Source organism: Muntiacus reevesi, chromosome 1 (assembly GCF_963930625.1).
Source record: "Muntiacus reevesi chromosome 1, mMunRee1.1, whole genome shotgun sequence".
Classification (NCBI taxonomy): domain Eukaryota; kingdom Metazoa; phylum Chordata; class Mammalia; order Artiodactyla; family Cervidae; genus Muntiacus; species Muntiacus reevesi.
Window position 1 is genome coordinate 163,696,965 of NC_089249.1, and position 27,007 is coordinate 163,723,971.

Consider the following 27,007-nt stretch of genomic DNA (forward strand, 5'->3'; position numbering starts at 1 on the left):
CTCATCAGGTGGCCAAAGTATTGGAGTTTCAGCTTCAACATCAGTCCTTCCAGTGAATATTCAGGACTGATTTCCTTTAGGATGGACTGGCTGGATCTCCTTGCAGTCTAAGGGACTCTCAAGAGTCTTCTCCAACACCACAGTTCAAAAGCATCAGTTCTTCATCAATTTAAATCCGTTTTAAAAAATAAAGTCATTCCTATTTAACAAGTGGTTTGAAAATGAAATTTTTGAAGATACTCTTTAAGACAGCAATAGGTTACAGTATGGCTAGAAAAATGTTAGTAAAATATAAGATATTTATAAGGAATTTTTAAACTTATACTGAAGATGAAATCTCCATTAAAGAATACTTAACATATGGAAAACTCTATGTTCATGGAAGGAAAGGCTCAATATCATACAAAAGTTATTTTTTCCCAAATTATAAATTCACTAGGATTCCAGTCAAAATACAAATAGGATTTTTCTGTGGATCTTGAAGAACTGATCCTGAAATTCGTATGAAAGATCGAGGAGAAAGAATAGCCAAAACAATAGTGAACAATAACAGAGTAGGGGGACTTTTTCTTCCAGATACCCATTTAATAAGACTGTGTTATTAGTACAGGATCGGACAGTAAGACAAAGGGAAACAGAGTGTACAACAATTTTTTGGAGACTCTATGCAACTGCATTGCAAATTGGCACCCAAGAACTAGCTACACTGCTGGAGAGAGTTTATAGTGTTACAGCTGCTTTGGAGGGCAGTTTAACAATATTTAATAAAGTGGAAGATGAATTCTCCAGGCAAGAACACTAGAGTGGGTAGCCATTCCCTTCTCCAGGGGATCTTCCTAACCCAGGGATTGAACCTGGGTCTCCTGTATCATAGGCAGATTCTCTACCATCTGAGCTATCAGGGAAGCCCATATATTTATCCTATAACACAACAATTCCACTCTTAGGTATACATGCTGAAGAAATCTCCCCATGTATGAAAAAAGAAACAACTGTAAGAATGGCTGTGAAAACTCTTTTGAAATAGTAAACAATTCAAAACAACATTACATGTCTGTCAAAAGAGAGGAAATAAATTATGATATAATGGAGTACTATTAGCAGTTAAACTACAGTTACATTTACAACATAGATACATTTCAAAAACATAGTGTTGAACAAAAAAAGCAAGTTGTAGAATGATATGTTCACCATAATGCTATTTATATAAAATTTTAAAGTATGCAAATTACACACACACACACGGAGAAGGTAACGGCACCCGACTCCAGTACTCTTGCCTGGAAAATCACATGGACGGAGGAGCCTGGTAGGCTGCAGTCCATGGGGTCGCTCAGAGTCGGACATGACTGAGCGACTTCACTTTCACTTTCATGCATTAGAGAAGGAAATGGCAACCCACTCCAGTATTCTTGCCTGGAGAATCCCAGGGACGGGGGAGCCTGGTGGGCTGCCGTCTATGGGGTCGCACAGAGCCGAACATAACTGAAGTGACTTAGCAGCAGCAGCATACACACACATAGTAAAGTATAAAAATATGCATGGGGCATACAGATGGTTAACAAACACATGAAAAGATGCTCCACATCACTCATTATCAGAGAAATGCAAATCAAAACCACAATGAGGTACCATTACACGCCAGTCAGGATGGCTGCTATCCAAAAGTCTACAAGCAATAAATGCTGGAGAGGGTGTGGAGAAAAGGGAACCGTCTTACACTGTTGGTGGGAATGCAAACTAGTACAGCCACTATGGAAAACCGTGTGGAGATTTCTTAAAAAACTGGAAATAGAACTGCCATATGACCCAGCAATACCACTTCTGGGCATACACACTGAGGAAACCAGATCTGAAAGAGACACGTGCACCCCAGTGTTCATTGCAGCACTGTTTATAATAGCCAGGACATGGAAGCAACCTAGATGTCCATCAGTAGATGAATGGATAAGGAAGCTGTGGTACATATACACCATGGAATATTACTCAGCCGTTAAAAAGAATTCATTTGAATCAGTTCTAATGAGATGGATGAAACTGGAGCCCATTATAATCAGAGTGAAGTAAGCCAGAAAGATAAAGAACATTACAGCATATTAACACATATATATGGAATTTAGAAAGATGGTAACGATAACCCTATATGCAAAACAGAAAAAGAGACACAGAAGTACAGAACAGACTTTTGAACTCTGTGGGAGAAGGTGAGGGTGGGATGTTTCGAAAGAACAGCATGTATATTATCTGTGGTGAAACAGATCACCAGCCCAGGTGGGATACATGAGACAAGTGCTCGGGCCTGGTGCACTGGGAGGACCCAGAGGAGTCAGGTGGAGAGGGAGGTGGGAGGGGGGATTGGGATGGGGAATATGTGTAACTCTATGGCTGATTCATGTCAATGTATGACAAAACCCACTGAAATGTTGTGAAGTAATTAGCCTCCAACTAATAAAAAAAATTAAAAAAAAAAAGAAAAATATGCATGGGGAAGGGCACAGTGGAGGATTCAGCCTTATCTTTACCTTTTATTTCTTACTTGAAGCACAGATGTTAAAATATTAGAATTAACTAAGTAATACTTTGGTATACTTTGAAATTCATTTAAAGGAAAGTCTAAAGTTCCACTGTAAATCTTATATAGCACTTTCTAAGCATCCAAATGAAGTACCAGTCTCTAGGCATACATAGCCTCTCTCTGTGTGTCTAGGTCTATATATCTCTTGTCTCTCATCTAGGAACCACCGTCACCTTCTCACAACTTCTTCAAAATGGGAATGAAGCTAGAAGCTGTGGACAGGAAGAACCCTCATTTCATTTGCCCAGCCACTATTGGGGAAGTGCGGGGCTCAGAGGTCCTTGTCACTTTCGATGGGTGGCGAGGGGCCTTTGACTACTGGTGCCGCTTTGACTCCCGTGACATCTTCCCTGTGGGCTGGTGTTCCTTGACTGGAGACAACCTGCAGCCACCTGGCACTAAAGGTAAAGGCTTGTAAAGTCGGAACCCAAGTTGCTAAGGGAGCCTACCTAGATCTCTCATGGTCAGCATACCTTCACCAGTAAACCTCACTCACAGGCAAAGGAGGATCAGCGGCCAACAACTAGGGCTAAAAACCAACATCTAGTCAAGAGTAGTCAGAAACAGAAAGAATTTAAACATCACGTGAGGATAGACATGGAGTTTGGCATAAAGTAATATTTCCTTGCTCAAATAGCTTGGTTTATTCTCAGGCAGCTAGCTTCTGGTCTCTCTTACTCTTATTCCTGGACTGTTCCAGAGTTTGAATAGTATCATTCTTGAGGTGAACATCCCATCTTTGTAATTGAGCTGGAGTAACATTGTATTACATAAAAATACTTAACCAGCACTGTAGTTTAATGGAAAAACCATGGGCTTAGATGTAAGATAGACTTAGATTTGAAGTCCATCTCTGCCTTTTCCCAGCTGTGTGGCTTTTTGGTCAGTTAGTTGACCTCTCTAAACCTCAAAATTCCTCATCTGTAAAAGAATACCTACTTTATAAATGAGATTACATGGGCAAAATGCTTACATAATGTCTGGCAAACACCAAATGCTAAACAAATGTTTTTATTGTATTACTTCTGCTGTTATTCTATATTAACATAATTACTAGTATTTATTATAATTACTATGTAATATGCTATATTATTATTATTATAACTGCTACTAATGGGAGAGTATACATAAAGTACTAGAATAGTACCACAGAGTAGTGAACAGTCAATGATATTTCTGATGGTCATGATGTTGGAGAACATCCAGGATAAAGTTTGAGGTAGCTCTTAATAAAGAAAGTAAATAGTAAGAATCTCATTCCTAAAAGTACTGGTAAATCTGAGAGAATAGAAAGTCACCCTTCCTGTTGTCTGTGGGTTTCATTTCTAAACCTCTATCAGATTCATTCATTCAATTAGCCAAATATTTATGTAGTACCTAATTGTGGGCCAAACTGAGGATACAGTAGCCACAAAGATGAAAAGCATTCATCAAGTGCCCTCATGACACTTTCATTTTAGAGGGATGAAATAGTCAATAAACATTTAAATCAAGAAATAAACAAGATGATTTCAGATAGACAGTTTTTTCCTAAGGAAATAAAGTATCATAAGATAGTGACTATGGATTTACATGTGTTTCCCATCCTGAACCCCCTTCCCACCTCCCTCCCCATCCCATCCCTCTGGGTCATCCCAGTATGGCAAAAACCACTACAATATTGTAAAGTAATTAGCCTCCAACTAATAAAAATAAATGGAAAAAAAAAAGTATCCATACTATCAAAAAAAAAAAAAAAAGATAGTGACTGTGAAGGGATTCATTTAACAGCTTTATTGAATATAATATAAGTAAAATAAGTTGCACATATTTAAAGTATACAGTTTGAAAAGTTTTGACATATATATATATATATCCATGAAACCATTACCTTAGTCAAGATAATGAACATATCCAGCATCCCCAAAAGTTTGCTGTTCCTTTTTGTGGAGGGGGAGCTTTTTGGATACAATTTCTTTTTAGGAAAAATTGTCCAAAAAGATGATTGATATTTGAATTCGATGACAAAAAGAAGTCATGCAAGGAAAGAGAATTCCAAGCAAGCAGATGTGACATACTTACAATGGTATTGAGACATGAATGAGTTTATTATGTTTCAAGGGCAGAAAGAATACTGCTCTGACTACAGTGTACCGTGGGAGGGGGAAAGTGGCACAATCATGTAGGACCTTATAAGCCAGAGTGATAATTTGGATTTTATTCTAAACATAATGGGGAATCATTAGAAGGAGTAACAAAATCTGATTTACTTAAAAAAAAACACACTTGGACTTGTGTCCAAGAATACAAAAGAGCATGTATGGCTGAACAATAAAGAAGATAAATAACTCAGTTGAGAAGATGGGCAAAGGACTTAAACATTTCTCCTGAGGAAATATACAAAAGATCAGTAAGCACTTGAAAAGATACTCAACATCAGTAGTCATTAGGGAAATGCAGATCCAAGCCATGGTGAGATACCACTTTACGCCCATGGGTGTGGATATAATCTAAAGACAGACAGTAGTGTTAGTGAGAATGTAGAGAAATTGGAACTCTCATATGTTTCTGGTGAGATTCTAAACTGCTGCAGCCACTTTGAAAACAGTTTGGAAGTTTCTCAAAATGTTAAACATAGAGTTACCTGTGACCTCGCAAGTCTACTTATAGGTAAATACCCAAGAGAATAGAAATCGTATGTCCACACAAAAATGTAACTTGAACTTTATGGCAGCATTATTCATAATGGCCAAAAAATTGAAATAGCCCAACTGTCCATCTAATGAAAAGATGAATACAATGTGTTATATTCACATGAAATAAATTATTTATTTATTGGCAATAAAAATAGAATGAAGTACTGGTTTGTGCTACAACATAAATGTACCTTAAAAACATTATTCTAAGTGAAAAAGCCAATCACTAAAGACCACACATTGTATAATTGCAGTTTTATGAAATGTCCAGAATAGGCAAAACTGAGAGACAAAATAGTGGTTTTAGGGGCTTTGGAAGAAGAGTAAATGGGAAGTAACTGCTAATGGATATGAGATTTCTTTTGGGGATGATGAATATGTTCTAAAGTCAGGGATGATATTCCCACAACTCTGAGTTTGCTAAAAACACTGAGTTATGCACTTTAAAAGGTGAATTTTATGGTATGTGAAGTACAGATCAATAAAACTGTTATTTAGGACCTCATTTGGGCTGGTTTATAGAAAATGGGTTGTATCATGGTGACTGTGGACAAGGAAAATATAGGGTTGCTTGGATTAGGTTGGTGGCACTGAGTGGAGAGAACTTGAGATGGGGGCAGCATGGAGGAGAGAAAACAGACTTTCTGCCTTAGAAAAGTGCTACTCCTCTAAATGCTCCAAGAAACAAATGTGGGGTCAGTGTGAGACATCCATTGCCCTCCCTGTACAGAGTCTATGAGATAATATCTCTGTGGAAGTAGCAGGAAAAGAAGGGCCTTGAAAGTAATAGTGGAGACATTTTTGCTTACTTGAGACTAAAACAGGATAAGCCTTGATGCTCCCAGCCATATTCAGTTAATAGGTTGAGTTTCTTCCTTCCTTGGTTAGAGTAACTCTGCTATTTTGACTGGTAAGTCTCCTAGAGCAGTTGGGTGATTCTCAAAAGCCAGGGGAGCAGGAGAGCCTTCTGGACTCACACTTTTTTCTGACTGCACATCATGCTGGTAAGAAATACGGCCCACCGTGTGGCTGATGACTCCAGAGGTGTTTGCTGACTCTTCTTCTCTTCAGTGTGTCTCTGGAGATTTTAGATTTTTAACGGATGACCAGAAGGACCAGCTCAGAGGGTAGGAGGTTATTCCAGTTGGCATTTCCAGATCAGGACCTTCAGTCCTTATCCCAGCAGCTGGACTGTTTCCTCCAACAACTGTCTCCTCCCCCACCTCACACCCTCAGTTGATTTTATAATGCAGCTTTTAGTAATAGCAGAACTTGGGCCACTCAGTGTCCTGGCTGAGAAACAAGTGATACAATTTGGAAAAAATGTGATTACTCAATCATTTCACAAAACAAGATGTTCTCTATGTGTAAGCCTGTTCTCTTTCTAATCATCCTATCTCCTCTTTCTTTTCTACCTTCTGGTCATTAGTGTGCAAATGTTAAGAAATTCAGGTACTATATGATTGTTTCTTGCCCACAGTGAGTGGGAAAAATACCAATATTCATTTAATGTTCTTTTACACACATTATTTCTTTGTATCTTTTGCTAACTTTGAACTCAGTGTTATAGTCAGATACATTCTATTTATAAGAAAAGCAAAGTTCAAAGGATTAAGTGAGTGAGTTCTGTTGACATCTGAGTGTAGAGGGAGAAGCCATGGAGATTTTAGTAAGGTCAGCTATCAAGGCCATCACTTTAGCCATATTATCTTCACAGTCTTCCCCTATATTCTCCCATTCTCCTTTGGGCTCTCTTCAAAGCTTCATTTGAGACCTTGGGTTTTGTCATAAGCAATGTAGTGTAACATCAGAGAATTGAACGGAAGTCTAGTCCCAGCTGGACGCAGATGTGTTTTATGTCTTTGAGCAAGTCATTCCTAAAGCAAGAGCTTAAACTACATGATCCTTGAGCATCCTACTACCCCTGTGTACTGTGCAGGTTCCTGACCTTGATGATGGGTGAAAGATGACTCCTATGACTGTCTTCTACCTGATCCCAGATGCTCATCTCACCCCTACCTATGTCTGTACCCCAGCCACGTAGGGCTCTGCCTCTCTAAGGGGATCCTTCATGCTAACTGTTTCTCCTTTGCAAAGCCAGTAGTAAACCTTTTTAGGTCCTAAACTCCTGGGCCAAGCCACTTCTGATGGGCTTCAAATGCTAAGCTTGCAGTTAATCCAGGATACTGGTTATAAAAAGCAGAAGCTTTTTTTTTTTTTCAGCTGATCGCTCTTTTTGTATCTGACTTAGAAGAAAACAGATAAACTTTACTTTTTAAAATTAAAAAACCGAATAAAGAGCTTAGTCCACTTGGTATGACTATAATGTTAATTAGGCATTTAATAATCTAATTAACTCCCCTCTCCTTTGTTCTGATTGCAGGTGGGCAAGACAGTTTCAGATTATAGCTTAGCTTCCTATATAATGAGATCCAAGCTACTTCATGTTTATATTTTTATTATATATTATTATTCTGGATTGTACACCAGTCTCTTGCGCTTCATACAGTGCAAGCTTGGTCTGGCTACTCTATGCTGATGCAGATATGGGGGTCCCGTAGAAGTGTGGCCCTTGAGCACACCTGTTGGAGTAAATGGGGTAAAGGCCTCCTTTGCCCTTTTGGTCTACCCTTTCTACCTGTGGTGTCATAGAAAGAGAATGTTTCAAAATCTGACTTAGTGCTGTGGCTGAAGTGCCACAGAAGTGTTACTCTGACCTGGAGAGTAAGAATTTGATAGTTAAAAACAAAGCTTTCAGAATGCCTCTTCCTTTTTTCCTCTGTGTGACATTTAAAAGTGTGTCCCATACTTTATGGATGGATGTTTTCTTTCTGTTGTAAAACTACATAAGAAACTATACTATAATCACTTTGTAATTCTGGGTCAGAAAGAGAGAGTTGGTTAAATTGGAATCCTAAACTGTGCAGGGAAAAACTAAGTAGAGGCAAGAGTAACACAACTGAGGCTGTTGGTCAACTAATGTCCTGATTTTCTTCAACCAGCCATTCATTCAAGTTTAAATATTGTCATGACTAGGGGCTAGTCATTGGATAAATTTGTAGGAATCCTGCCTTTAGAGTTTATAGTTTTGTGAGTGTGTACTCACACTCCCAGGCCAGTGGAGAGTGGTGAGAAGATATGATGGGGCGAGGGGATAGTCTTTGAATAAAGAAGCTGAAATGTAAGTTCTTGAAGTTTATTTCAACACCTATCACAACTAATTTATTTATTTAACAAAGTTATCTCTGCAGCCTGTAAAATAATGCTAGTTTTTCTGTATGAAGAAAATTCTTTCTACCCTGTCTAGAAGGTTAGGATTCATGTCTACTTGGAGTCCTTGTTAAGTGGGACCAATTTATTATCTTCATCTTTATATCCCCAGCACTTGGCCCATAGTAGTTATTCAGTAATATTTATTGAATGGAAATAAATCATGCTATATTTTCTGATTTCATTTCTGTTCACAGTCATCTAAAGCCAGTATTTACTGAGGTACAAAAGTGAGAGGGCTACTATAATTTTAAAAGTAGATTAAAGTTTATTTAAACTATTGTTCTGTTTAAAGTCTTGGAAACTTGTGGCCAAAAGTAAGAGTGACAAAGGGCTCTCATCTCCAGAAAGGGATATCTTTGAACTTATGTTCACTCACCTCTCTATCACAAAACACACTTACACCTTTACACCTGGAATACCCCCTGCCCTTCCACCCAAGTTCTTTTACTACTGAGCCACAGCAAACAGGAGAATGTCCTCTCTACAGGAAGCTTCAAGCAACTGGTATATTCTTCCTCTCTCCTGAGAAGGTGTGTTCAGTAGCCCTGTCAGAAAAGGCATGAGCCTGTTGATTAATAAGTGAATCAAATTCTTTAGTACCCCAATGAGGACCACTGCTTGGCTATTTGGCAGTTTTCCCTTTTTCCCTCTCAGACATAACTAGTTCCGAGCTTTGCCTTTATTGAATATACCAATTCCTCCCTACACATACATACACACAATATCTTTGTCATTATTCCAGCTTTGGCGTAGTACTTTAATTGCATCTAGAAACTCTGACCTTTATTCATCCATCTGCACAATAATTGTAGAACAGCCCCCTCTTCCCTCATATCTCAGATGGTAAAGAGTCTGCCTGCAGTGCAGGCAACCTGAGTTCGAACCCTGGGTTGGGAAGATTTCCTAAAGAAGGGAAGTGAAGTGAAGTGAAGTCGCTCAGTCGTGTCCAATTCATTGCGACCCCGTGGACTGTAGTCTACCAGGTTCCTCGATGAATGGAATTTTCCAGGCATGAATACTGGAGTGGGTTGCCGTTTCCTTCTCCAGAGGATCTTCCCAACCCAGGGATCTCCTGCATTGTAGGCAGATGCTTTACTATCTGAGCTACCAGAGAAGCACCCCTAAAGAAGGGAATGGCAGCCTACTCCAGTATTCTTGTCTGGAGAATTCCATGGACATGAATTAGAAGAGCCTAGCAGGCTACAGATCATAGGGTCTCAAAGAGTTGAACACAACTGAGCAACTAACACTTTCACTTTTTTTTTCCAATCTTAGCAGTGTTAGGCTCAGTGAAGATTGTAAAGAAGTACCTACCTCCCAGGTTGATTCAGTGGTTGAAATGAGAAAATGGGTGTGCAAATGCATGTAGCACAGAGTAGATGCCCCCCATCTGTTAGTTATATCTGAATTTAGATGTCTAGACATCCCAAGAGAAGGGAACTGCACACAGAGACACTTAAGTGCTCTATTTTGGTCAGGAAAAATAAATATATTTATGAGATGAGGTTTGTACCAGTGAACTAATGCTCCCATAACTGCTTTTCTCTTGATTGTATGCTGATGGTCCATAAGTAGAAATGGGAATATGAGGAAATTAAATCAGTGGCATTACATTACGAAGTGGGGGATCTTGGTTCTCTCACTGATCCTAATTATATCTGCTCAAGGGACAGAAAAGCCCCATGTCTCTCTTCCAGCTTTCTTAAGCTGGCTCTTGGCCCTGCCCAGTTCTCTCTCCTGCCTTCACCAACCATAGATGCCTGAGAGTGGTAGCAATTTTCTGGCATGTATAATGAAACAACTGGCATCTCTCAAACTCCTGGAAGTAATGAGATGTGATTTAGACAGTTCATAAATTTGACCACACCTGCTATTTCCTTGAAAATACTTGGATCCATGTAGTTTTCTCTGGCAAACTTTTGTTAACACCTACTGTGTGCCAGCATCAATATATATCAACTTGGAAAATTCCCTGTTTTAAATGTGTTGTTAATTGTTGTCATTCAGTCACTAAGTCATGTCCAACTCTTTGTGACCCCATGAACTGCAGCCTGCCCGGCTTCTCTGTCCATCACTTTCTCCCTGAGTTTCCTCAGACTCCTGTCCTTTGAGTCAGTGATGCCATCCAACCATCTCATCCTCTGTCACCCATTCTCCTCTTGCCCTCAATTTTTTCCAGCATCAGGGTTTTTTCCAGTGAGTCAGTTCTTTGCATCTGGTGGCCAAAGTATTGGAGCTTCCGCTTCAGCATCAGTCCTTCCAATGAATATTCAGGGTCGATTTCCTTTAGGATTGACTGGTTTGATTTCCTTGCTGTCCAAGGGTCTCTCAAGAGTCTTCTCCAGCACTGCAGTTCAAAAGCGTCAATTCTTTGGTGTTCAGCCTTCTTTATGGTCCAGATCTCGCATCCATACATGATTACTGGAAAAATCATAGCTTTGACTATATGGACCTTTGCTGACAAAGTGATGTCTCTGCTTTTTAAAACACTATCTAGATTTGACATAGCTATTCCTCCAAGGAGCAAGCGTCTTTTAATTTTGTGGCTGCACTCACCATACGCAGTGATTTTGGAGCCCAAGAAAATGAAATCCAATCTGTTTCCACATTTTCCCCACCTATTTTCCATTAAGTGATAAATGATAAGTGTAGGTGGTTAATAGTCATATTGGAAACCAGTAATATAAACTCTGTATTTTACATTTTCCCCCTTAATTTTTGAGGAAATACTACAATTACAAATGAGATTTTCTGCATCTCAGTAACAACTTACTAGGAGACAAACAAAACATGAACTTTCATGTATTAGGTTGGCCAAAAAGTTGGTTCAAGTTTTTCATAAGATAGTATGGAAAAACCTGAATGAACTTTTTGGCCAACCCAATATATCAGGAAGATGAGGGAAACTGGGCAAACTCTTAAAAGGAGCAAAGAAAAACAGAAGATTATGAGGGTGACATGGCAGGAAGGCAGGAGTTTGACTGTAAGTTTTTAAAATAGTCCTATGTTCAGGAAAGGTGGAGTGTGTTCATTTGAGTATATGGCTGACTGGCAGGTGCTTCATCACAGTGTACTTTTATGTCACCTCTTTAAGCGACTTAGACTTGACCAGACACAGTAGCAGACCATCTTCTGAGAATACAGCTCTCCACTTGCTGAAATTGCTCCTGAATCCTCTTACCTATTGCCCCAGACACTCCTTTGAGTCTCAGTAATGTAAGACTTTTGAAGTTGGCTCTGGGCCTGTCGTGGGTAATTTTATCTTCCTTCTGTTCTACTTACTGTCTACAGATTTGTCATTTGGAGAAGGCCTCAGGAAAATGTGAAATGTCTTTTTGGTTTTAGAAGTCCTTTATTCATGCTGTGGGAGTAATAATCAAGAGGGAGAGAAGGAGCTAGATGTGGGGAACTGAATGTGTTAACTCTGCTAGATAGGAGCAAGAGGTAACCCATGCTTTTTTATGTGAACTGGAATTTGGAGCATTGGAGTTTCAGCCTTGGCATCAGTCCAGCTGGCAGTATATAGCTGAACCCAGCCAAGTTGAGGAAATCTAATAAAGAACACATCCCCTGAATTACTGTGCCAAGGCCAGTGATACGCTGCTGTGAATGAAAACACGATCCCAGTCCAGGAAACTGATAAACCAAATGGATTTCCCCCTGTTCTTTTTTCTTTTCCATTGTTCATGTTCTATGTCATGTAGACCCTCATGCATGTGTGGGTGCACACACACACACACACAAGCTGGACTTATGAATCAGTTTCCAATTCCATATGCTGTGTTGTTGCTCTAAAGAGGAAAAACCTGATAATGAATTCTTTGGGGGCAGCTAAGACTCCTCTAAGGATTATTGGAGACATAGAAGTCCGAAGTTCCCTGATGCCCTTCATTATTATAACCGGGCATGTTCAGTTCTTCCTTTATTTGGGGATATGCTCTTGTTTATTGGTTTCACGGTAATATAGTGAAAAGTGTATGGACTTCGGAGACTGAAAGATCTAGATTCAAACCCTAGCTTTAGTTGTGTGTCCTTTGACAAATCTTTTAACCTCGTGAGTTTGGTTTCTCCATCCTTAAAATAATCAAATATAATGTTGTCTTAGGAAGAAGTGAGGCACTTATGTGACTGAGTTGCAAACTGAAGTAGCTACCTTTTTCATGGAACATCATCTTTATTTAACAGAACAACTGACTTGACTGTTTGGCAGACACTTTCTCCAACATTAAGTGAGAAGGTCACTTCAAGAAGGACAACCTGTAAAATGATAAACTTACAAGTAAGTATTAGGATCTTGGAAAACTTGTATCCACCAATGTGAGCCTAACATCTTTCCAAAATGTAAAGAATTCAGAGTCATTCTTGACCATGTTATCTCCTATCTAGAAGTGACTTTGATTAAGATACAGATTGTTACCTTACTATGAAATATGAGATGTCAGGAATGTAAAAAGTCATAGGATCCTAGAATCTCAGGGTTAGAGGAAACCTCAGAAGTCCTCAAATTCAGTGTCCCACCTATTTCAAGATGCTCCTTGAGAGCATACTCTGTAAGTACTCATCCATCCCTTACTTGAATTCTTCCAAAGACAGAGATTGTACCCTACTAAAGGAGCACATTCCTTCCATTTATGATAGCTCTAATGGCTAAAAGTGTTCTTTTTAATTTTGAGCTGAAATCTGCTTTCCCCCAGTGTCTATCCTTTGGCTCTATTTTTGTTTCTTGTGTCACTTTAAACCTTTTCAGAGCACTCTTGATACTCTTGCTCCTCAAGTTCTTTTTTTTCCCTCATGTATTTCTGAAACTGGATAGTTTCTAAGGCCCTCGTCTGCTTGGACTCTATTCTTGATCCATTTTGGTTGATGTTGTTCTTAAGAATAAGCTCCAGTGTTGGGAATAGTCCAGCTAGTGCAGAATAGAGTGGCACTCTAGCTTCCCTTAAAAGGTAACTATACTGTGACCTAACTTGTTGAAGAGTTGAAGATAAGGGATTGCAGTTTTTAAATTTTTATATTCTCAAATGGTCACAGTAGATGTTTAATTAACCCCTTATTGAGTCTCAGCACAAATTGAACCAAACTTCAGGACATAATGGTCATGTTAGGTAAGGGAGTTTTCTAATAAATCTTTTTTTTTTTTTTTAAGACTGAGGGGTACAGGTGGTAATTCACAAGATTAGAAAATGCTTTTACATTTATCTTTTATCACAGTACCCAAGTTGTAATAAACCAAGTATTTTCCTCAGGAAAAGTTTTCATCATATAGGAGAATTCCTCTTCTTTCTCCATGATAACTTCTTGATTCAAATCAGTAAGGATCATATAGTATCTCCTCTGTAGAAACATGGAAGCCTGCCCTAGAATTGAATTCAGTCGTGTACACATGGTCAATATTCAGAGTATGCTGTAGATTTAAAATTCAGAATATACTGTAGACTTTGCTGACAAAGGTCCACTTGTGAAAGCTATGATTTTTCCAACAGTCATGTTCAGATGTGAGAGTTGGACCATGAAGAAGGCTGAGCACTGAAGAATTGATGCTTTTGAACTGGGGTGCTGGAGAATACTTCTAAGAGTCCCTTGGACTATAAGGAGATCAAACCAGTCAATCCTAAAGGAAATCAACCCTGAATATTCATTGGAAGGACTGATGCTGAAGCGGAAACTCCAATACTTTGACCACCTGATGCAAAGAGCTGACTCATTGGAAAAAGAAGGGGGTGACAGAGGATGAAATGGTTTGATAGCACAGACTCAACTGGACATGAGTTTGAGCAAACTCTGAGAGATAGTGGCAGACAGGGAAGCCTGGTGTGCTGCAGTTCACTGGGACACAGAGAGTCGGCCGTGACTTAGTGACTGAACAACAACTGTTCTAGATTCAGAATTATTTGGAACTTCCCATGAAGGTTCCAAAGAATGTAGGTTCCACCTACTGTAAAGCACAGAGAACTCTGCTCAGTATTCTTTAACAGCGTGAATGGGGAAGGAATCTGAACTAGAGTGGATGTTTGTCTGTGTATGCCTGATTGCTTTGCTGTACACCTGAAACTAGTGCAACATTGTGAATCCACTGCAGTCTAATATAAAGTAAAAAATTTTAAAGCGTTGGATTTAAGTCATAGACTTAATTCTAAATTTTCTGCAAGACAAAGACTATAGGTCACAAAATATCTGTGACCTTTTTTGTATCTGGTATTTAGGACTATATTAATTATGTTTTATAATGTTTCCATGCGTGGTCAGTTGCTCAGTCGTGTCTGTCTGTCTGTGACCCCATCAGGCCCCTCTGTCCATGGAATTAATCCTGGCAAGAATACTGAAGTGGGCTGCCATTTCCTCTTGCAAGGGATTTTCCCAACCCAAGGATTGAACCCGAGTCTCCTGCAGCTCCTGCATTGGCAGGTGGGTTCCTTACCACTCAGCCATCTGGGAAGCCTATAATATTGTTTAGAAGGATGTTCAATGAGCAACCATTTTAATAAGAAAGGAAGTTAACATTTACCAAACCCATATGAGAGTACATCATGCAAAATGCTGGGCTGGATGAAGCACGAGCTGGAATCAAGATTGCCAGGAGAAATATCAATAACCTCAGATACTCAGATGACACTACCCTTATGGCAGAAAGCAAAGAACTCTTGATGAAAGTTAAAGAGGAGAATGAAAAAGCTAACTTAAAGCTCAGCATTCAGAAAACTAATATCATGGCATCCGGTCCCATCACTTCATGGCAAATAGAGGGGGAAACAATGGAAACAGTGACAGATTTATTTTGGGGGCTCCAAAATCATTGCAAATGGTGAGTGCAGCCATGAAATTAAAAGACACTTGCTCCTTGGAAGAAAAGCTCTGACCAACCTAGAAAGCATATTAAAAAGCAGAGACATTACTTTGCCAACAAAGGTCTGTCTAGTCAAAGCTATGATTTTTCCAGTAGTCATGTTTGGATGTGAGAGTTAGACTGTAAAGAAAACTGAGCGCCAGAGAATTGATGTTTTTGAACTGTGGTGTTGGAGAAGACTCTTGAGAGTCCCTTCATAGCTCTCTCCTTGCATACTGCGAGGAGATCAAACCAATCAATCCTAAAGGAAATCAGTCCTGAATATTCATTGGAAGGACTGATGCTGAAGCGGAAGCTCCAATACTGTGGCCACCTGATGCGAAGAACTGACTGATTGGAAAAGACCCTGATGCTGGGAAAGATTGAAGGCAGGAGGAAAATGGGACGACAGAGGATGAGATGGTTGGATGGCATCACCGACTCAATGGACATGAGTTTGAGCAAGCTCTGGGGGTTGGTGAAGTCCATAGAGTCGCAAAGAGATGGACACAGCTGAGTGACTGAACTGATAGAAGAAGGTCTACGATACAGCAGACCCTTTGATACATTGTTCAGTGACTCTCACAAACCCACTATAGGGTATATGACTTTCTTTTACCTTTGAAAAAACTGAGGCTCAGGAAGTTTCCTGAGAGGAATAAGAACTAAAATTTGTTGAATCCTTAGGTCATATCAGATGCAGTGCTTATCACATCCATATCCTCAAACTTTATCTCAAGTAAACCTCATAGCTCAGAGAAGTTAAGTGATTTGCAAGAATTTGAACCTAATGGTTTCTGACTTCAAAATCCTTTTCTTTCTGTTACACCACACTTCACTTCTCCATGCCTCAAAGGAGTTTTAGAGATAATCATTAGGTAAAGAAGTCTGAGATAATTGTGAATAAGATTGAGTGAATTGATGAATGTTAAGGCTCTTTGAAAATTGCAAAGTGTGATTCTCACACGAGGAGTTTCCATCTGTGATTTTGGGGTGGAAATGCATAGTGGAATCTATCAGAAACTCCAGGGGCCTTTTTTTACCCCAGCAGCTGGGGGTTTGGATGAGTTTGAAATGTGTGTTGGGAGTTTAATGAGAAAGATCAAGATTGGGAAATAAATCCTTCAAAACACCAATAACTAGTTACTATACATCTGGACAAGGGAAGTTAGTTTTCTAGGCTAGTTACTGACAGCTGTTTAGCCGCAGAAAATGAAATACAATAGTTCTCACAGGAGAAGTCATTCATAATAGAGTGGAACGACCTGTATATACAGTTGTGCAGGCAGCTGTGCCAGTTGAAGTATTCCTAAGAAGTTTAACTTTTGTGAAAATAAAAGGGATTGGCAGAGCCATCAAGGACTCCCTCACCCAGGATATTTTGAGTGCATCCTGGTTTCTTAGACCTTTCTTCCCAGTGCTGGTATGGCAACTGGTAGTCTGACTCTGATTTGTATGGCCTAGAAGCCTATTTGGATAGGGGCTTGTGGAGATTCTTTGGTTACTTGTGCTATTTAGTGACAACATATCACCACACTTTTTTTTTCTTTTTTCTCGTATTTATTTATGTGTGTTTTTGTTTCCAAAATTATGTTAACCATGTTGAAAATAAAATAATACTCTCATCTTGACTAACGTGTGTGTGTGTGCATGTGCACATGCACGCAGTAAGTCATCTCAGTTTGTGTCTGACTCTTTGCAGCACTTTGGACTATAACCCGCCAGGCTCTTCTGTCCATGGGACTCTGTAGGCAAGAATACTGGAGTTAAGTTGCCATTTCCTCCTCCAGGGGGTCTTCCCAACCCAGGGGTCAAACCCATCTCTTACATCTCCTGCATTGGCAAGCAGGTTCTTTACCGCCCAATGCCACCTGGGAGGCCTAGACTAACTTGTTGTAAGTTAACCCCCAACCCCATCAAAACTAACAGAAAAGTGTTAATTTTGTTTTCCATATTAACATTGAGGAGAAGTTGAATTTTTTTAATCTTTTCCAGTAATATTTGTAGGCCTACACCTGGCTATCAGTGAAATACATGATGCTAAAAAACTGAGAATTCGGTAAACTCATTCAGAAATATTTACTGAGTTTCTAGTGCATGTACAGCAGGGAACGTAATTTATTACAGGAGATGAGATATAGATAAATAAAATATAAGGTAGAAACAGTTGCTCATTTGACTTTTTTCTACATCTTATTTAGATCTGGGTGTTTTTTAGAACCATAGAATTCTCATAGACGTTTTGAAATGGATCTTTTTAGAGATTTACTAGCTGTGTGACTTTGAACAAGTTATTTAACACTGTCTTAGTTTCTTTATAAGTTAAGGCAATAATAATTCCTATTCACATGATTGTTGTAAGGAGTTAAATGAGTTTGCGTATTAGAACAACATCTAGCATATACTAAGCTCTCAAAAAAATATGAATCACTTTATAGTTTAAAGCTGTTATTTTGTAAATAAAGAAATTGAGACCCAGCACCTCATCAAGTTTTATTTGGGTTAGCTATCAGATATGTTTTTGTGTGATGACAAGTAAGGTGAGTTTAAGTTTTTGTGTATTACAAAAGCAGGTGCTTATAAGATTGTTGTCAAAAATAGAAGGAAATATTTGAATTACCCTGAAAGAAAGTTCAAAATAATACCATACAAATTGAATAGGTGAAAAAGAGGGAAGATTGGGAAAGGCTTCTTGGAATTTGTGTCATTTGCTGAAGGATGCCTAGAATTGTTAGCCAACTAGAGATGTAATATAAAAGGGCATTCCAGGTGGACTAACATGTACAAGGCACAAGCTAAGGGGAAAAAATGATTCTGAAAGTTGAAACACAACTTATGTCGGAAAACTAAAACCAGATGATGTAAATTATTAAGCAGGGCCTCTTCAGAAGAGACTTTACCCGAAAGTTAGAAGAGACCATGGAAGGATTTTAATCAGAGGAGTGACGTGATCATATTTGTTTTTTAGACAGAACTTTATGACCTTTTAGGATAAGGGATAGTGGTAATGATGGGTGAGGGTAAATTAGAGGCAAAGAGACCAGTTGGTTAGCCATTTCAGTGATCAAGGCAAGAGATAATGAGAATCTGACTTAAGGTAGTGGTTGGAGTGAAAGAAATGAATTTGAGACATTCAGAGGACAATTTTTCTGGGAAAAGGCATTTTCTTTTTTGAGCCACATTCTTTTATGCTTTTAGTGTTAAAGAATCTTTGAACTGGAAGCAGACTGAAATGCTGGGGAGATGCTGGAGAAACCATGGACTTTGATGTCAAACTAAAATAAACTAAATGAAGTAAATACAGAGTTAGAGATAGACTCTGTCATCAGCAGAAAATGCCAGATTTAGGCATAGGCAGTATAAAAACCAGGAAACTAATCTGAAATCAGTCAACAAAGTTGCAAATCTGGAAGACTAGTTGTCCAGGTGAATTTGTGATGAAAGATACAGTTTCTCCCATCTTTAAAGGTACAGTACTCTGAGCCAGATTCTGACAGGCTAACTTGATTTCTAGTTAACCTTTTATTTCAAGGACTGAAATAATTACTGTTCATCTATTATTTTAATTAATATATACTTCCCTTTTGTATGCTTAGCCATATTGCACATCACCAATTTTGGAGAAGAATGAAAGGTTCTCAGAATTATTAAAAACTAGCATGTGAAGAAATAGGCATTTCTTTGAACTAGGTTAAAAGGCTAGAAATTACTGCTTGTGTGGAGTTCCTACCACAGCTGGTCACAGATACTGACCAAATTACCCCCTGTGAAATGGAGACCATCAGAATGATTTCATTCTAATTACTAGCCTGAGAGGGATGAGCAAAAGGTGAGGAGAGGGAGGAAGGACACTGACTTGTCCACACTCTTTATCAACTCAAGTGGGCTCACTCTGATTTTAGGACAGGATTCCCATTAACTATCTTCTACTGAAACAATGATTCAATCACACCACCAATAGATCTCAAGCATTGTTCTGCCTTGGGTACCCCTTGGCTGCTTTCCTCTTTTTCTTTCTTTTTCTAATGCTCCCCATTTTATTCTGCTCTTCTGCCTCCCATGTAGCAGTTAGAAAGAAAGAGGCTCTAATGTTTGTGGTCACTTTGTGGCCAGTGCCACAGTAATCTCATCATATGTTATTTCATATAATCTTAACAGTAACACATTAGGAAAGTACTATGGCAACCCACTCCAGTGATCTTGCCTGGAGAATCCCATGGACAGAGGAGCCTGGCAGGCTGCAGTCCACAGGGTTGCAAAGAAAGAGTCGGACACGACTGAAGCAACTTAGCACACATTATCTGTTTTACAAATGAAAAAACAACAATGCAAGGAAATGAAGTAACTTCCTCAGAATCACACATCATGTTCAAATGTCCATGGTCCCAGCTCCAGCTTAGCCATTAGTGTCCTGGAAGATCATGAGCAAGTATTTTTTTCTATAATATCTAGTTTCTCCATCTGTCAGAAAAAAAAAAAATTAGGCTCAGTGATGTGTAAGCTACCTTTCAGAGCTTAATATATTAAGACTCTGTTTTAGGTATTTTATCTGATTAGTAATTTAAATAGGCATGGAAGGTTAGTGTCTGTTGTTACTGGACCTAGTCACTTATTCTAAATTTCCCACCTTCCTCCTCTCCTTTGCCACTGTTAGCTATTTGTATATTTTATTCTTGTTTTTAGTCTTTAGAAATAATTCTTTGAAATACAGCTTAATTATGTTAAGTTTTATATTGTTTTTCACTTAACATTATATCATCTCCCTTGTTCTGTTATTCCAAACTTTTCTTAGTCATCATTTTTAGTAATTACATAATTTACTTGAATGGATATGCAGTTGTTTGCCTAATTATTCCCTTGGTTTGGTGCTCCAAATTTCTTTTACAGCAATGCTTTGATAAACATATTTAAGCATGTTTCAATTCTAAGAATCATGTCCTTCAGATTTGTTGTTGTTTAGTTGCTCAGTCGCGTCTGACTCTTTAGTGACCATGGATTATGTGAGGCCCCCAGACGCCTCTGCCCATGAGATTTCCCAGGCAAGAATACTAGAGTGAGTTGCCATTTCCTTTCCCAGGGGATCTTCTTGACCCAAAGATCAAACCTGTGTTTCCTGCTTTGCATGCAGATTCTTTAGTACTGAGCCACCAGGGAAGCCTCGTTGGTTCCCAGAAATACAAGTCAAAGGAATTGAGTATTTTTAAGGATCTTGGCTGCCAGAGCCTAAGCTTCTCATTTTTGAAATATATATTTGTGTGTTCAACCAAGAACCTTCTGCTTAAAACCAACCAGAAAGCAGCATCAGAACGACATTTTTACTCCCAACATGTATTTGGATAGGACGCCCAGAGCCAGGGAGCCAAGATATCATCATTTTTATATGTGTTCCTACAATAGAAATTGTTGCAAACCAGAAAGAAGTAGTAAAATATTTTGCCAATTGTCTACCATTCCACATGTGTGCTATCTTTTGGAAATAGCCATTACTCAGAGTTGTAATATTGCAAGTATTCCCTGGGGGAAGGGAATGCACATAATATGTCCAAGGCCTGTGCCGAAATCTCTGGGAGGACTGTGTGGAACATAGATTAGCTTGTTCTTGGAGTTTTTTTTCTTCTAGGGAGTTAAGACATGAACTACTGAAAAAGCAGTCTAAGCTTAGAATCAAATCATAAGTTATATTCATTCACCCAGTTAAGATGTATTGAGCACCTGCCACGTATAAAGGGAAATTCTAGTAGGTGGAGATAATAGGTTGCCCTTAGAAATTTATATGCAAGTTGGAAGAGACAGAAAATAATCAAGTAAATAGTGGTAATTTCTCTGTGGAAAGATTAAATAGGGTAAAGAGAAAGAGGGAAATGAAAAGTGTCAGGAGTTGGGGTATGGGAGGCAGGGGCTAAGTGGAGGTATTATTTTATACAGAGTGATCAGGGAAAGCATCTCTGAAAGGTACCATGGTACCATATGGGTGTCTGGGGAAAAAATTTCTTTCCTGGCAAAGGGAGCTACATCTTTAAGTGCACAAAAGCAATTGTTCAGTGCAGCAATTCTCAAACTGTGGTCCTTAGATCACATCCCCAAGATGCTTTCATAGGATCTGAATTTAAAACTATTTTCATAATGACATTGACTCTATTTGTCTTTCTCCTTGGGTTTTTTTTTTTTTACATTAATGGTGTAAAAGCACACAACTGCTGGCACTTTGGCACAAATAAAAGCAATGACACTAAGCTATAGTAACAGTGATGTTACTACATGTGTTGCAGGGAGGAAAAATAATCCAGGTTCACTTAAGAGTGTTATTGCTTAAGCAGCAAAATTTATTTATATCATATACATATATAAATTTTACCAAATTTGATTAATTTTGTTAGATTTCAATCTTTTTAAGATTCTTCGTGAGGAAATGAGAAGTATGGATAAAATAATTCTGCTGCATACTGAAGTACTGTGATTGCCTCAAGAAAAAGTGCTTGTATAGTTGACCTGTCAGCCACTTTTTAATTGAACACCATTTTCACTTAAAAGAATGACTGCTGCTGCTGCTGCTAAGTCGCTTCAGTCGTGTCCGACTCTGTGCAACCCCATAGATGGCAGTCCACCAGGCTCCCCCATCCCTGGGATTCTCCAAGCAAGAACACTGGAGTGGGTTGCCATTTCCTTCTCCAGTGCATGAAAGTGAAAAGTGAAAGTGAAGTCGCTCAGTCATGTCCGACTCTGAGCGACCCCGTGGACCGCAGCCTACCAGGCTCCTCCGTCCATGGGATTTTCCAGGCAAGAGTACTGGAGTGGGTTGCCATTTTCTTCTCCCAAAAGAATGACTGGCAGACTGTTTATTCAGATTTGTTATTTGGCAGACATTTTCCCAAAAATTAGTGGAATGAGCTTGTCACTTCAAGGAAAAAAACTAATAGCATTTGCCAACAATGCTAAAATTCAAATGAAAATTAGAATTTTGGAAAACTTGTATCTGCCACCATATCTCAACAGTTTGCTAGTACTTATACAAACTTTTCTAATGGGATTATAAAGATAGCAACTATTATGAATTTTTGATATTGCATAACGAAGTGTGTCAACATTGGAAAATCTGCATAATTCAGTGAAACAGTATTTTCCAAATGACCAATGCATAATGTTACAAAGTCATTTGTAGATAAAAGATCCATTCAAAGTATGAGATTGACCAATGGATTTTAACATTAACAGAATATGAAAAATTCACTGTATGGCCTCAGATTCTATGTTTCAACTTATATTTAGGAAACTTGCTGAGTTTTAACATAGTTTCAGAGGGGGATATCCACAATTATCTCATAATTTTATTTAAATATTCCTTCTTTTTCCAACTACATGTCTCCATGAATCTGGATTTTCTTTGTATGCTTCATATATTTCAACCAAAATGATGCATAGTGGCAATTAAATGCAGAGGCAGAGAATCCAGCTGTCTGCTAGTAGGTCAGATATTAAAGAGTTTTCTAAAAATATAAAACAATACCATTCTCAACGAATTTTTTTCCTTTCGAAAATACAGTGATTTTCATTGAAATATGTTATATTAACATGCTTTTATTAATTTAAAATTTTTAATTTGTCATTCATTTCTAATAGGATAAATATTGGTAGATAATACACACATAAACAGTGGTGGCTTCCCTGGTGGCTCAGTCTATAAAGAATCCACCTGCAATGCAAGAGACCACCTGCAATGCAGGAGACCTGGATTCAGTCCCTGGGTTGGGAAAATCACCTGGAGAAGGAAATGGCAACCCACTCCAGTATTCTTGCCTGGAGAATCTCATGGACAGAGGAGCCTGGTGAGCTACAAATCCATGGGGTCACAAAGAGTCAGATACGACTAAACAGCTGAGCAGCACACACATAAGCAAAAGCTTTTTTCAACTCTCCATAAATTTTAAGACTGTAAAGTTGTCCTGAGACCAGACAGTTTGAGAATCACTACCTTAGTATACACAGCAAGAACAGCAGTATTGTTAAAGTAATCAAAGGAGAGTGGTAGCAAATTATGTCAGGAATAATAAGGAATCAGGTCTTATAGAGTTCAGTAGGTCTGCATAGGACTTGACTTTAACTCCATCTAAAATGGGATGCTATTGGAGTTTTCAAGCACAAGAATGATACCTGATGATCAGTCCGGTAGCTATGTTGAAATTAGACTAGAGGGACAGGAACAGCCATGTAGGAGGCTATTGCAATAACCCAAGTTAAAGATAACGGTGACTTAGACCTAGAATGTAGGAGAGGAATGGTGAGAAATAGTCTCATTATGGATGTATTTTGAAGTTAGAGGTGATGGGATTTACTGCTGATACGAATGGAATATGAGAAAAACATAGGAGTCCAGGATGACGCCAGGCTTTTTAGCCTGAGTCCTTTGAGAGGATGGAATGAGGTAGGAAAGAGACAAGCAAGTATGAAGGCAAGAGGTGAGAGAATCAGGAGTTTGGTTCAAGACACATTAATGTTTTCATTGATAAATTCCTAATGGAGTTTTAAGTGAGAAATTTTATTAAAACAAGACTCTGAAAATTTCTGAACTAATGGTATAAATGCAGAAGTTAATTATAGATGGAATTTAAAGCCATGAGGCTAGATGAGGTCACATGAGGTTGTGTTCTTTTTAAAAAAAATAGGGTTGTGTTCTGAGTGTGGTCCACAAACCAGCAGCATTAGCATCACCTGGGACCTTGTTAGAAAAGGAAATTCCCAGCCTACTGAATCAGAAACTCAGAGACTGGGACCTAGCGATCTGTGTTTTAAAAAGCCCTGCAAGTGATTCTGATGCAGGTTAAAGCTTAAGAACCGCTTATCTTGAGGAGCATAAGTATGGATAGAGAAGAGAAGCTCTCCAACAACTGTCTGGGAACATTCCCAGCGTTTACAGGTTGGGGAAATACTCTTCAGTTTCCCTTTTTCTATAGTAAGAACTTTGGTTCCTCCCAACATCAGTCCTATACTCCTCATAAAATAATTTCAGAATTGCTATACACACACCACTATGAAGAAGAAGGAAAAAAAAACCTAACAGCTCAGGATTTATTGGCATTTTCCTCCTTCATCAAATATTATGTTCAAAAGTTACTTGCATTCTTTTTTCTTTTTTCCTTCACTGTGATTGTGTTATTTATTTAAAATATAGTTGGGTTCATTAATTCTGTTTACCTTCACTTTGGGGTTTCATTTTCCCCCATCTTTGTTGACTTAATTTTATTCTTTGAAATATACAAAATTAACTTGCTTCCAGAGTCAAAACTACACAAAAAAGTTTACCGAGAGCCTTGTCCTCTTATCCCTTTCCTTCCAACCTGTTGCCTCCAACACTACTATTCTTGTAAGTACTTAGTCACTTTCATTGCTTTCTGGTTTATATTTCCAGTGTTTCATAAAGTAAGCAGGTACAAGTATGTTTTCCTACCCTTGAATAAAAAGATAGCATACTTTATTCTCTTTTGCACTTTGCTTGCTATTTTTACTTATCATTGCACCCTGGAGCTCACTACATTGTGAGTACACGGAGCTCACCTTTATTCTAAGCTGTAGAACTCGCCATTGTGTATATCCACCATAGTTTACTCAGCCAGTCTCCTTTGTTTGGGCATCAGATAGTTTTCAGTATTTTGTCATTACAAATATTGCTGCAATTAATAAACTTATTCACACATATTTTCATATTTTGGAATCCTATTTTCAGAGGAAATTTTCAGAGAAGTGGTATTGTTAGGTCAAAGTTCAGTTCAGTCACACAGTTGTGTCCGACTCTTTGTGACCCCATGAACCGCAGCACACCAGGCCTCCCTGTCCATCACCAACTTCCGGAGTTTACCCAAACTCATGTCCATTGAGTTAGTGATGCCATCCAACCATCTCATCCTCTGTCATCCCCTTCTCCTCCTGCCCTCAATCTTTCCCAGCATCAGGGTCTTTTCAAATGAGTCAGCTCTTCATATCAGGTGGCCAAAGTATTGGAGTTTCAGCTGCAGCATCAGTCTTTCCAATGAACACCCAGGACTGATCTCCTTTAGGATGGACTGGTTGGATTTCCTTGCAGTCCAAGGGACTCTCAAGAGTCTTCTCCAACACCACAATTCAAAGCATCAATTCTTCGGTGCTCAGTTTTCTTTATAGTCCAACTCTCACAGCCATACATGACTACTGGAAAAACCACAGCTTTGACTATATGGACCTTTGTTGACAAAGTAATGTCTCTGTTTTTTAATATGCTGTCTAGGTTGGTCATAACTTTCCTTCCCAGAAGTAAGCGTCTTTTCATTTCATGGCTGCAGTCACCATCTGCAGTGATTTTGGAGCCCAAAAAAGTAAAGTCTGTCATTGTTTCCACTGTTTCTCCATCTATTTGCCATGAAGTGATGGGACCGGATGCCATGATCTTAGTTTTCTGAATGTTGAGATTTAAGCCAACTTCTTCCCTCTCCTCTCACTTTTATCAAGAGGCTCTTTACTTCTTCTTCAGTTTCTGCCATAAGGGTGGCGTCATCTGCATATCTGAGGTTATTGATATTTCTCCCGGCAATCTTGATTCCAGCTTGTGCTTCATCTAGCCCAGCGTTTCTTATGATGTACTTCACATATAAGTTAAATAAGCAGGGTGACAATATACAACCTTGACGTACTCTTTTTCCTATTTGGAACCAGTCTGATGTTCCATGTCCAGTTTATACTGCTGCTTCCTGACCTGCATACAGGTTTCTCAAGAAGCAGGTCAGGTGGTCTGGTATTCCCATCTCTTTCAGAATTTTCCACAGTTTATTGTGATCCACACAGTCAAAGGCTTTGGCATAGTCAATAAAGCAGAAATAGATGTTTTTCTGAAACTCTTGATTTTTCAGTGATCCAACAGACATTGGCAATTTGATCTCTGGTTCCTCTGACTTTTCTAAAACCAGCTTGAACATCTGGAAGTTCACAGTTCACGTATTGCTGAAGCCTGACTTGGAGAATTTTGAGCATTACTTTACTAGTGTGTGAAATGAGTGCAATTGTGCTGTAGTTTGAGTGTTCTTTGCAGTTGCCTTTCTTTGGGATTGGAATGAAAACGGACCTTTTCCAGTCCTGTGGCCCCTGCTGAGTTTTCCAAATTTGCTGGCATATTGAGTGCAGCACTTTCACAGCATTATCTTTTAGTATTTGAAACAGCTCAACTGGAATTCCATCACCTCCACTAGCTTTGTTCGTAGTGGTGCTTCCTAAGGCCCATTTGACTTCACATTTCAGGATGTCTGGCTCTTGGTGAGTGATCACACCATCGTGATTATCTGGGTCGTGAAGATCTTTTTTGTACAGTTCTTCTGTGTATTCTTGCCACCTCTTCTTAATATCTTCTGCTTCTGTCAGGTGAATACCATTTCTCTCCTTTGTTGAGCCCATCTTTGCATGAAAAGTTCCCTTGGTATCTCTAATTTTTTTGAAGAGATCTCTAGTCTTTCCCATTCTGTTGTTTTCCTCTATTTCTTTGCGTTGATCACTGAGGAAGGCTTTCTTATCTCTCCTTGCTATTCTTTGGAACTCTGCATTCAAATGGGTTTATCTTTCCTTTTCTCCTTTGCTTTTCGCTTCTCCTCACAGATATTTGTAAGGCCTCCACAGACAGCCATTTTTCTTTTTTGCATTTCTTTT

At 38.8% G+C, this 27,007-nt stretch overlaps 1 protein-coding gene across 19 annotated transcripts in view; it reads left to right on the top strand.

Annotated features, from left to right (window-relative positions):
* Window positions 1–27,007, top strand: part of SCMH1 (Scm polycomb group protein homolog 1) — a 214,210-nt gene that overhangs the window by 123,143 nt on the left and 64,060 nt on the right. For all 19 annotated transcript variants that reach the window (XM_065915217.1, XM_065915264.1, XM_065915236.1 and 16 more), the window contains one exon: window positions 2,736–2,979. In XM_065915217.1, coding sequence (XP_065771289.1) covers window positions 2,736–2,979 — 244 coding nt within the window. The remainder of the gene's footprint in view (window positions 1–2,735; window positions 2,980–27,007) is intronic.